We start from the raw sequence: 13,490 nt of genomic DNA on the forward strand, positions 1-13,490 counted from the left end.
GGGAAGTCATTTTAACATGTTATTGTTTGACAGTCTGTACCTAATAAAGCTACCTTAAAAACAATGCCTCTCAGAACAACTAGAGTGGATAGAGTCTGCCCTGCTGCGCTTTTCACTTCTCCAGCTTTGCTAAGATACCTATTTATTTTTGGAATGCTTATTCATAAAAGTTGGGCCTTTTCAGAAGAGTGCACAGGCTTTATTCATAAATAGAGAAGCACCTTAATAAAAGAAAGATGTGCTGAAGTCTTCAAAGCAGACAAGAGCACTGATGAACAAAGACATTCCCATAACATCCGAGCTTTATTTGATCAACTTCTAATAAAGCCGGCATTTGGCATAAATCTTTAAAAACATAGCAAGGGCCACTGGAGAATGCTAGGACTTGTTTATTTAATCTTATTCCTCCTCCAAAAGTACTTTAGCCTCCTAATATTCTCTAAAGTCTTCATGTACATCCAAAAGTGCATCGCGTGAATGCTCTCGAGTTGATGGTTAGGGAGGGAGCAGGAAAGATCATTCTCTGGTGTTTGTGGCTGTGCTGTTTTATTTCTTTCCAGCTTCCCACTCTCCAGAGTGCTGATGTTCAGCAGCCACTGTGAACTGATTAAAGGGAGGGTTCAGGGAGGAAAAGGGACAGAAATTATAGCTCTTTTGACAAGTTTAAATATCTGTGGGTCCATCCACCTGTTACAGGCTTGCAAAGATAGTAGCATCTGTGTAATACAGAAGAAATTTGGTTCCTGCTCCTGAGAGCCTTCCTTTGATGACAAGGATGAAATAGTTAGCACCTGTATAGCACGTCATATCTGCACAGGGCTTTTCACTGATCCTCAGAATGCCACTGTGCGGTAAGTAAGTGTTATTATTCCCCTTTGACAGATGGGGAAACAAAGTCAATCAGAGTTACTATAAGTGCATGTCTGGGACCAGCTTGTGGAGTCATGTCATTACCTCAAAAATAAACTTTCATTTTAAGTTTTTAGCCATTGTGGCTGTAAAGAAAATCTTGAATATATGCCCCTGATGTAACCAATGCAGTCATGTCCGCCTGAGTCCACAGGGAGACAGAAACAATAGCTTTGAGAAGTGTAAATTCCCTGTGCATCTCAATGGGTGTTAACTCTGAGATCTATTATGTGACAGGAGGAGAGGATTGTAGAAGGCCTGGGCCAACCTCTCAAACAGCATACTCTGGCTACTGGAGTAAATATAAGGAGGCCTCCTTGCTGCCAACCCTGCCTCTCTGGGGGTGGGGAAGGGGTGGCAGAAGGGTCCCCTTAAGGGAAGAAAGGCCCTTGTTACTGCTGCTGGAGTAAGAATGGGGCTCCATGCCACTACCCCACCTCTCTGGGAAAGAAGACACTGGCACCATTACATCAAATAGAGGGCTGAAGACCTGGGTGATTTGTGTTTTGGTGCATCTAGGTCCTTGATTGCCTTAATAGAGTCCTGAAGTTAGTGCCTTTATTGGGCCTTAGCAAAAAGCAGTGCACTCATTTTCTGATGAGGCCTCAAAGGAATGGGTGAGTACTGTCAATAGAAGATCTTAGGGAAGCAAAGATGCTGCCTTCTATCTTTTTCAGCTTGAAGGGGTGGTTCTGTAAGGTGAGGGACCCAGGTACCTGGAGAACTAGCGGGAGAAGGCAAGGAAAGTTTATCTTTGTGATAGCTGTCACATGCTACTTTCCTAGTTTTAATCTTTCCCACCTTTATATTTTTGACTGCAACTGTTCCCAAGGTAAGACTATGACACTAACTCCAAATACTAGGACCCAGTCCTTCCATGCATGCTCCATTCACTTCTGTCTAACCAGGTCAGAAAGAACACCAACTGGTCCCAGCCCCGGTGCACACGCTCAAATCATAGCCTCTCTGACTATGAGGTGAAATCTGCTACATGGCAAAGTTAACCAGGTCTCTTTGTTTCCATGGAGCTCTCCACCCCTCATGTCATCCTTGCACATACCATACTGGGGAACACCTCCTTCCCCTTGAAGTGGCTCCAGCCCCTCCCAACCCCCCTGAATTCAGCTCCAAAGAGGTAGGTAGGGGACTCCCATGCACACTCATTCCTTGAAAGTGGTGGGCGTGGAAGTACTTTTTAAAACTAATGAATAGGATCTCATTAATGCAATGCAACTCTGACACACAATGCAAATCCCCACCCCTGAACTCAGTGGGAGTGGGAAGCTAACAATCAAATTATATATCCCCCATGTGGTATGCAACGCCACATTGTCCCTTCCAGGCTCACTAGTGCTGGCAGGCCTAGCACAAGCTGTCCCTCCACATATCCCACAGCAAAGCAGGAAGTGAGGGTTGTATTTATGCATGAAAGGGGAATATGGGATGTGCAGGCTGACTCTACTAGCAGCCCTGCTGCTCTTGTGTGAGACTCGCTGTCCATGCATGGGACTGTGTACTAGAAGCAGTGACAGGGGCTGGCTGTGAATGTCTCTGCAGACGGTAACTTTCTTTTATTATTCCTCTCTCTTTCCTGCCTCTATCAAACCAGAAGACTTAAGAACCTGCCTCAGCACTCCCTGCTTTACCTCCCATATGCAGGTTCTATTCAAGCTCTCCTCCATTCACAAGACATCTGTCTTTTTTTTTTTATCCCCTTTTCCCCCCACCCCTTGATTTTCCCTTCCTCTCCAGTTCCAACTCTCCATGTTGGACAACAATTCATCTTTGAGCCAACTGAGGCACTTCAAAGAACTGGTCTTCTGAAGACCCTACCAAGTTCCCCTTCTTTTGCTGCCTCCTATTGGGCCTGCAGGTCTTGGAGTGGTCAGAAAGAGAATTTAGCAATACTTAGAGATGGTGGGCCTCATGTAGGCAGAGCCACTAGTGAAGGTACCTTATAGCACAGATTTGCCATTACAGAGCTGGCTGAATGATTGGGGTCAACCCTTTTACTGAGAGCTGTATATAAGGATGTAAGATTGGTAACTAGGCCGCAGTGAAAAGGAAAATAAAAACCACAAGAGGAGGGAACTGGCGATAAGAATGTCCCAGAGTTTCAGGAGCCTTTAAGAAGTGAATCAGAGTGTCTCACTTCAGTACTCAGTGGACAGGTGGCCATACGAACGCATCACTCCAATAGGTGTGCTGCAGAGGAAATGTTGCAATTTCAGTTTATCACACTGGGGACCTAAAACTGTATTATAGTCCCAGGCTTGGTGTCTTTAATCAGTAAGTAAGAGCAAAATAATAAGCACAACCTATTCTTCTCATACAAGAACACACACAGCTAGCTGGCTTTAGCCTTCTGTTTCTTTGGGGAAGTCTGATTTGATTGCACTCCCATCTAAATTTACTGCTGATATAAAACCTTCCCTCATTACCCCCTGCCCAAAACAAAAAAAGTAGGCAGCCCTCACCAATAACTGTATATATAAGGCCAAAGTACGTGCCTTTTCCCAGGTGTCTATACTTTACCTAGGGCACAAGCTTGCTCAATTCAAGCCCAAACCCCCAATAATGAGCTTCAGCTGGCCCTCATTACCAGTCAGGTACTCAGTTAAGAAAAGGCACTTTTTTAACCCTCCTGTCCCTCACTGCCCAAATGAAGAAATTCAATGGGTTTTTAACTCAGGCTGCCTCAAATACACACCTTTTAGGATGCTGATTAGCTACCACAGAAGCACTGTGACAGTAACTCCTGTTGATGGGAGCCAGGTGCCTAAATACCATTGAGGAGTTGGGCCCTTAGAGGAAGTCTCAGTAGGGAGACCAGGTGAGTACACAGACTGAATTACCCTCAGGTAGGGAGATGCACATTGGTGTGGTAGCATAGCGAGCTTGCAACGTCACTCCCCTATGATCTATCTATCTTGTTTATAAATAGAGGGTTTCGGTCAAAGACTCTTCATCAAAGACTCACTTTAATTTTTTCTTTTAATGCATGTTACTGAAACTTCAAAATCATATCATATATTTGAACTTATCTTCCACTCCATCACGGGTATCAAATAAAGCTAGGTTCCAGTCTACAACCAGCTGCAGTTCTGAACTCCGGCACTCCTGCTGCTGATTTCTAAGAGGATTCTGAGACCCTTTGCTTTGTGAGCTGGGCACCTGAAACAGAATTCCACATATCCCTGGCCTAAATGATGACTGCAGTGCATACTCTCATGGCAGCTTCTCAGGGATGATGGCAGCAGAGCTCCAATTTCAAGAAAGCAGCACAAACTCTTAAAGCAAATGGTAATACCCCTATGCCACTGAGCTGTACTTTACTCCACAAGCAGTGTCACTGAAGTCAATGGTACTGCCCAGAGTCTCTCCTGTGGACTTTACTGGGGTTTAACAGGTTTGATCCAAGGCAGAATGCCTAGCAGAGAAGCACTGCTACACTAGTGTCATGTGGTTCCTGTAATACCCATATGATAACCAACATACTCCTTTGGTGAGAACTCCTGGGAGCTGAGCTCATAAGTCACCATACCACATTAGCTGAAGTGCCTGCTGAACTTTCAGAGTAACCAACAAAAAACCATTTTATTAAAATATAAACAAATCTCACCAGGACCTATGGAAGAGAGGCGAGAGCATGTAACTCTCTGTCTCTGCTTCCTCCTTTCCCTTTGATCTATGTGGCTGTCCTATAGAAACCACCCGAGTACCACGAATAAAGCCTGAAATTGTAATCTTGCTTTGAAATGCTATAACGACTTTTGGTAAGGAAGAGTAAACAGGCTCTGATCCAGTTCAGCTGGAGATTAGGCCTGATAACAACAGCCCCATTTCTCACATGTAAACTAGTGATTAGATCAAGAGATGGAGAATTAGGATCCTGGATTCTGTTCCTTGCTCTTGCCACTGACTCAGTGTGTTATTTGGGGCAGGTCATGCAGGGTCAAGTTTCATAAGCACCCTCCAATGTTGCATTCCCAACTTTAGACATCTGAGGTCTAATTTGCAAAGGTGCTGAGCACATTACAGCTCCCCCTGTCTTCAACTGAAGTTGCTAGCTACCTACATTTGGGGATGCTTTTGAAAATTGGGTCTTACCTCTTTCTGTCTCATTTTGTTCCATCTGTTTAATTGGGGATAATAAATTTTGTTTACTTCAGAAAGGTGCTGTAAGACCTAATTCGTGAATTAGTATTTGTAGAGGACTTTGAGATTTTGCAATGAAAGGAGATGTAGAAGTGCAAAGTATTATTATCATTTATTAATTTACTAGCCTGAACTGTGAAGACACTTGAAATTAGTTTTTCAGTTTAAGATTTTGAACACATGAAGCCTGATTCTCTCCTTGCTTACATAAGTGTAAACTGGGAGTCACTCCACTGAAATCAATGGAGTCACTTGAGGGTGAACCAAAATAAGACAGCAGAGAATCAGGCTCATGGAATGTTATCATAAGGACTTAGTACAATCATCCACAGTAACAGTCAGAGCTTTACCTGATACAGTTCTATTCGTTGTTCAGATACCCGTGCCTTTGAATTCTGCAAACGAAAAACTCTAAACTCTGCCTTCACCAAGTTGGAAGCATTTTTCTCCATCGCTGAGACGTCAAATCTTACGATTCTGTAGTAAAGGCTGTAATAGTTTGGTGGGATGGCATCTGCAAGAAGTTAGTGTAATCTTTTAAAACGATAAAATACATTGTTCTTTCAAAGACCGCAACATAAGATAGCTTCAAGAAACAGTAAGGGAAATGTGTGCAGCATGATTCAGTTTCCAACGGCCAATTTAATATCATTAACAATTTAACCAGAAAAATAAACACATGTGTTTAACTAGGGGAATAGCAGATTAATAGCGATTAACAAACCATTTCAAACTCTATTTCAGGGCATGCATTTAACCCTGTTCTTTGAAAGTAACAGTGGAAAATCCTGGATGCTTATAAATTGGAGCAAGTTCATGACAGTTGATATCTGGAGAATGACTTCAGACTTGCATAGGCTTAATTGTATTTTCCAAGAAAACAGAACTTAATGGCAAGCACTTTGCCCCGTGTAGGTTTCATTATTTCAAAGCCGACAGTAAAAATGCCCAGCCCTGTACAATGTGTTTTCTGTTTTAAATATTTTGATTGTATTAAAGTGCAAAAAAATAATTAGAAGGGAAAGGGAATAGACAAGCATGTACAAAACAGAGAACTACATATCCAGTGACCAACTATAAACAATACATGATCATGTATATTAAAATGAACTCCTGCTGTGCACTGAAGAGGATCAGGCAAAAGCACAGGCACTATTTTAACATTTGGAAAAGCTGAACCAAAATCTTAAAAGACAGCGTTACAAAAATCATCAGTTTAAATTTCAAAAGGCTTCCGCTCCTAAAGCTTATCTGATGTTAACATGGCAAGCACTTACACCCAATGCCATGTAACATAATGGGTTCAGTGATCCTCATAAGCTGTTCTACCTAATTATGTCCACGAGCACAAACAACAAACCATGTATAGTGCTACTCCTGGGGGAATTCTGCACCACTGCATGTGTGCAGAATTTATGTCCCCCACAGATTTCTTTGCTTCCCCGCAGAAAAATGACTTTCTGACAGGGAAGCAAAGGGAAGCCACAAAAGCAGTGTTGCAACCCTCCCAGCAGTATGTTTCAGGTGCTCAGGGCAGCCACCAGAAAGGTAGATCACTGTGGGGCAAGGGGAAGGACTGGGGAAGACCCGGCTGGTGGCTTCTATCCTGCACCAGGCTCAGCTGCTAGTCCCGGCTGGGCTGGAAGGACGAGACTTCCTCTTCCCCTGCACGGCATCTGGGGCTGAGTCAGACCCACCCCCAGATTTCTCCCCCAACTGCAGGAAGCTCTGCAAACTGCCCCCCGCACCGCACTTCCTGCACCCATCGCTCCTCAGCTACAGGGGGAGGGATCCCTGTACAGGGAGCTGCTCTCCCATCCACCCAACCCCCTTGCATCCAGACCCCCTCATACCCACACCCTTCCACTGAGCCTCACCCCCACCCATGAGCCCCACTCCCCCAGCATCTGGACCCCCCCATTGAGCCCCTCATACACAGACACCCCTGCCAAGTTCAGTCCCCCCTACACCCAGACCCTCCCCCTGCTGGTCCCCAACCATCTTCACCTGGACCCCCTGCAGAGTTCCATTACTGCTGCACCTAGAACTTTCCCCCTCCCTGCCCCAAGCCCCTGTGCATCTAGACTCCCCACACACACTCAGATCCCCCACTGAGCTGCCTACACCCAGACTGCCTCACACAGAACCCTCTCAACCCACACCTGGATCCCCCACACTAAGCCCCTCCACACTTGAATCCTGGCTTGCTGAGCCTGCCTGCCCACACCTGGCATGGAGAGGCAGGGCCCTGGAGTGTTTCTGGGGCAGGCCCGATCCTTGTGCTGTGTCAGGGTTGGGTGCAGCCTCACTGTTAAGTCCATGTCCCAGTGGGGAGCTGCACAGTGATCTCCCACCTCTGTGCAGCCACTAGCCTGTGCTCTCTAAAGCCATGCTGGAGCCTCCACATTTATTTGACAAAGAACATTTGCATAATTTTAAAATACTGTGTGCAGAATATTTATTTTTTTGGTGCAGAATTTTTAATTTTTTGGCACAGGAGTAGTAGTGTTGCTGAAAACGCACTGCAAGTGTGACATTCTCCACATCCTGCTGTTTGGCAAGAGGTCCTCCAATTGCAGAGTGGGTACAGTGAGCCAAATTCAGAGATGAGTCCAAGTGAATCTAGGGGCCTCATACAACTCCCACTAAAGCTAAGGGGAAGTCTAACTTTTCTTTTACATTTTTTTAAATTGAAAACTGTATAGAAGAGAAATAAAGATGAAAAACACATAATGGTGGTGGTGGGGAAAGCATTACAAATTGACAAAGTGGGCCAAATCCTCTGTCCATGTAACTCCATGCGCTTCATCAAGGTTATGCCAGCAGAAAATTTGGGCCACCATCTTTAAAACACAACATTCTCCCCACCTCAATACACTTGTCATGAAGTGGAAGCAGTTGGCACATGGCACATTATAGGATTGGGCCTCTGGACAGTTAAAAACCCAAGTGTGACTCTCGAGCTTTCTCAAACGTCCTGGAGAAGACTCTTGCTCAAACCCTTTTCTGTAGTATACTGACTCGCGGGCATTAATCCATTCTCATACTGATGGAATGGAGTTCTTTCTTCTGTGATGCATTAGACAATTCCTAGCTGTAGCAAAGGCAACTCCAATAAGTTTGAGTCTATTTCTAAGCCACTAGTTGTAGAGGATGATTGGGACAGATCATTAATAATGGAAACCCACAAACAAAGAACATGTTGCATGTTTACAATGTCTTTAAGGTATTTTTCCACAGCTGTCTGAACTTTTGAACAACCCCACAGTTCTAGATAATTTTCAAAAAGGCACCAGCCTCACATTTATGTTTAGTACACCTGTCACTGTTCATTGCATCTATTTTATGCATTCTGGATTTGAATACGGTAAAGAACAAATACAAGGCAAGTACCAATGCAGTAAAGAGAAGGGCACCATCAGCAAAGAGTGAAATCATATATTTCTACTGTCCTTATGCCCTTTACAAGGGCAGCTCCTCTAGATATATGGCTCAAAATCTCATTAAAACCTGGAAAATGGATAATCTTAAAAAGTAATTCTTAATAAGAGGAAAACTTCAGATGACAAAGAACTGATCTAGACCATAGTTTGGCTTCTCTATACATAGTAGATAACCAATTCTCAGAATACATACCAAAGCCCACATAAAAGGGATTCCCAAAATAAAGTTCCACTCAACGTGGTCAAATGCCTCTCTCACAGCTAGTGCATTGACTTACCAGTCTTTCTTACTGATCCCATCAATTAAAAAATCTTCTCAAATTAGCAAATATACCAAATCCTAAAACAAACCCCAAATGATTACTATGCTGGGCAACAACCTTGCCACCCTGCTGGCTAAAATGTCTGCTATAATCTTACCATCGGAATTCAAGGAGAATTTGGTCTATAAAGCCTCGCTAACAGGAAGTCCTTATCTTGAGTAATACAATGGTCATGGGCCTAGGGTGACCCGATTTTATAGGAACAGTCCTGATATTTGGGACTTTTTCTTATATAGGCACCTATTATCCCTCACTCCCATCCTGATATTTCACATTTGCTATTTGGTCACCCTATGTGGGCCTCTCTCAAAGTACTAGGGAACTGCCTTCTTCTAAAAGCTTCCCTTTAAATATCAAACAAAATTTAGTCTCAATACTTTTGAGAAATTCTATCAGAAAGGTTTCAGAGTAGCAGCCGTGTTAGTCTGTATCTGCAAAAAGAAAAGGAGTACTTGTGGCACCTTAGAGACTAACAAATTTATTTGAGCATAAGCTTTCGTGAGCTACAGGTTCCGATAAGTGAGCTGTAGCTCACAAAAGCTTATGCTCAAATAAATTTGTTAGTCTCTAAGGTGCCACAAGTACTCCTTTTCTTTCTATCAGAAAGGTGTCTGAACCGGGGGGGGGGTATATGCCCATTTAGAGCAGAAATAGGTTTCTTGATTTCTTTTTCTCTTATAGGGAACTCCAAGATTACTACCTGTCCCTTGTTCAAATCTTGTCCTACTAGGAAAAGAAAATATTTAATAGAACCCTCAGATTTCACATCATGGGAGGAATATAATTTTGCCTAATAATGCCTAAATATATGATTGACTCTTTAGGATTAATTGTAAATTGTACTTCCTTGTCAATTATTTGAGGTATTGGCCTACAGTTTTATTCCCTGTGGATAAACCAAGTTAGGAAAGGGCTACTCCTCCCATACACACAGGCAAATGCACACAAATACACAAACACACACATCCTGTTCATATGCTTTTATTTGAGGTACATAAGATTCTATTCATCCCTCTGTGTCAGAATTAAATTAAGTTCTACTGTATGTCCACATATGTCTTCCTCTATTTCTACTGAACAAGATCTAGCAAGGGTATCCTCCAGGTTGCTCAATGTTGTTTATAGAAATTATACTTCCTTCTCCCTTTTCTGTTTTTTGTTTTAGATACAGACTATTATTAATCCATGAATGCATTCTTGAAGGATCTGCCAGTAATTTCTTTGACACACCTCCACAATATATTTTTTCTGATCAAACAAAATCAATATTTTTATCTATTTATTTAAACATTTTTCCATTGCCAAATAAAATCTAATTCAATCTCCATTACACAAAAGGTGTGGGGATATCAACGATTTGAAAATAACTGAGGACGGGTTACTTAACTTACAAAATCTTTACAAATAACTGCAGAATTGGGGCTTCAGAAATCTATCCATCCTATTGTATCATCATTAAGTCTGTGTATTGTAGCCGTCTTTAAGATAGTAGAAAGACTCACATTGACTTTAAAAAACGTTGGATTTGGCCCCAAGTGACTCTAAAATGCTGTAATTTGTACCTTCTTCTGACCCCTCCTTAGCATACAAATTGTGTCAAATTAGGCACAGTTGGACTCCCTTCAACTCCCCTTTGATTCTGGCCCAAGAATTTCAATGCATTTACACCAGGGATGAGTCTGTCCCGTTTAGTTTCCAAGCACAGTTTCATTGTTAGAGAGCAGAAGCCTTAAATATTCTTTGAAAGAGCATCACAAATGAGTGGAACTAATTCAATATGTTTCCTGTTGTTAGGAAATGTAAACAACTTTTCTTTTCTCATTGGTAGAAACCATAAGGACTGACTTCACACATCCACCCACACTGGAAAGGCTGAGAGCTTCAATCTAATCCTTCCATCAAGGGCTGGTAATAAATGCTTCAAAGATTTATTTTTATTCCCTTTTGTGTTTATTAAACTTTGGAGGGTTTTCTTTGCTTTTTATTTTCCCCTCCTGTCTTCTTCTTTCTGGTGCTCTGCCCGTTCTTCATTATGACAGTTACAAAACATGGTGTCCCCTTTTTCCCCCCCTCTGTCTCTCCTTTTTATTCTTCTTAACTGAATTATATGAATGGCCATGTAGTAGGCTTTGAAGAAGCATATGCAAATATTTATAAGAGGAGTTTGATTGTTATTAAATGCAGTTGTTATGCTTTCTATGCTCTGGCAGAGATCCCAAACCCTCTGACTATTAGAACCATTTAGGCTGTTTAGATTGCAACTCACTGACAGCAATAGCCTACTTTAAAAAAAAAAGGCAGCAGTCACTTTTGCATAACATGACATTGTTTCTTCCACCTCCTGTTTAGATTTCATTCTTGGCCCTACATATGGATTCTTGTCCAGAGCAGCCCCCACCCCCCCCCCGGCCGCCCTTTAACAACAATGGCATGTGACAACTGAAGCTGTATGTACTGGGAGGTGGAGGGAAAGGCAACTTGTAAGCTATCACTGAATATCTTTCCAGCAGGATCCTATCCTTGCTGTCAGGCGCCCTCTTCCAGTGAAAAGCCCTCCAAGGAATGAGACAGTTGTCTAACACATCTGGATTCCAAAACCTCACGGCTAATTATTCTGCTCACCCCTTGTGACTCCAACATGACTGTAGAATTCTGCGGGAAGCAGAGTCTCCCGAATGCAATCAGTTGCCTATACACAGATGAGCCAAATCATGCCTATGGCCTTCATTCACGTTTTCAGGGGTCCAACATTCAAGTATTCAGAGGCCCAAATGGACAGCTCAGATGTACATCCCAAGGTAAGCTTTTCCCTCTGTGATAAAGACTTCTGAAGACATCCATCTGCTATTCCAACGCCTTGGACCTAGATGGATCATACTGTGGCTGCAATGTGGAGTTCGATGCAGATATCTACTGAGATATAATTCCCAACTTCCTGCAGTGATGCCACAAAGTCAGAAAGTCAGCTCTGCTCTGGCTCCCTATCTGGATCTGCTTTAACATCCCAATTTTTAATCTTCCAAGTTGTCAATGGGTTATTACCTGACTCCTTCAGCTACCACTTCTCTATCCACAGTCCCCTGCTAAAACTAACATCCAACAGGGACACTGATGGAGCAAAGGGTGACATTCTTGGGAGTGTACAGCAGGGAATCTTCAGCTGAGGGCTCCTGGCAATGGAATTCCCTTCCACTACAGATCAGGATACATTTATGTCTTCCCTCTTTCAGAGCATAATGCAAGACATAACTATTTGTAGCTTCTGTTATTGAGGGAGGCCCAGATTTGTAAAGGCGTTTAAGTATTGCTGCACTCCACAGTGCAATCCATCACTTATTTAGGAATCTAAGTCTCATTTTCAAAAGGGATGTAGGCACTCACAAGCCTAAATATCATTGATTGTCAATGGGATTTGGTTCCTAAGTGCCTAAATGCCTTTTGAAAATGAGACTAAGGCTCCTATGTCAGTTAGAAGTTGCAATGCCGAGTGCAGCAATGCCTAAACATCTTTTAAAATCTGTTCTGGAGGGCCAAAGCAAAATGGTAGGTAGCTTGATCTATTCCACAGAATAATACCTAATAATAAATCCTAATCACAGTGGGCAGAGGGGAGGGAAAGGAAGTGGAGTACAAGGTTCACAATCTCATACCCCTGGTACTTCTTTGAATTTGTGTGTTTGGTATCTACATATCATGGCAATGGACATAATATATTTGGATAGACAGTGAGACACAAAAAGAAAGTAAGCGATATTTCCTTAGCATAAGGGCAGTAAGAAAAAGAATACGTTTGGGACCCAACTGCTGACTACTCTTCTGAAACTGTGGGAGAAGTGAGGATTGATGACAACAGAAATCAAATCAGTTGCTGTACCACAGATACTGGCTGCTAGAATTGTCAACACAGCAGAATGGTAAAAAAACAATATGCCACCATGAAGAACATGGATTGTCAAGTCCAAATCCTTGCTATGAAAAAAAAACAAACCCCAAACCCTAGCCCGAGACAGGACTCCTACTCTAGTAACCCAAAAAGCTGGCTTTTCCCCATCAGTTGTATTTACACAAACCAATGCTGATGAGGTCTCTTTACTTAATTAACTTCTTTCCATATTAGCTCATGAACTTTCAAGAGTCATTATGGTCAATGCATACCCAGAAGGGAATCTATCTGTGTAATTTTCTCTTTATATTTTCACGAACTGCCTATCAGGACTCAATGTACATCACAGGCCCTGTTCAGCTGATAGCTAATAGACTATCGTCTATGCTGAAATTATACAAGTATTACAGCAGGAAGAGGCGAGTTCTGTCCATGCTGTGCCTATGAAGCTCCACATAGCCACGCAGTGCACAGCCAACTACAGCCATACAGTTCTAGGAGGGCATGGATGTACAAGATGATAATTATCCAACTTTGTGCTTAATGTTCCACTGTTGAACTGCTGTTCCTCTGTAAAAATCTACAATACAATAAGAAAATAATATGTTTATCTGCTTGGAAAGTTGGCCACAGTTAGAAAAAGATGTAATTTTCTAACAGAGATGATGCATAACTGTTGATAGTGGGAGGACACAATTTAAAGGTTCCCCTGCCCCCCTCCCCTAATCCGGTCAAGTCACACACCCAGGCAGGCCTCCCCCTTACCCTCAGTCT

At 42.7% G+C, this 13,490-nt stretch overlaps 1 protein-coding gene across 1 annotated transcript in view; it reads right to left on the bottom strand.

The window, feature by feature from the left end:
* TGFB2 (transforming growth factor beta 2) overlaps positions 1–13,490 on the bottom strand; it is a 74,218-nt gene that overhangs the window by 22,238 nt on the left and 38,490 nt on the right. Inside the window, exon 2 of the mRNA XM_084623289.1 lies at positions 5,418–5,581. Coding sequence (XP_084479415.1) covers positions 5,418–5,581 — 164 coding nt within the window. The remainder of the gene's footprint in view (positions 1–5,417; positions 5,582–13,490) is intronic.

This window comes from Lepidochelys olivacea (genome assembly GCF_965140295.1).
Source record: "Lepidochelys olivacea isolate rLepOli2 genome assembly, chromosome: 3".
NCBI classification, from domain to species: Eukaryota; Metazoa; Chordata; order Testudines; family Cheloniidae; genus Lepidochelys; species Lepidochelys olivacea.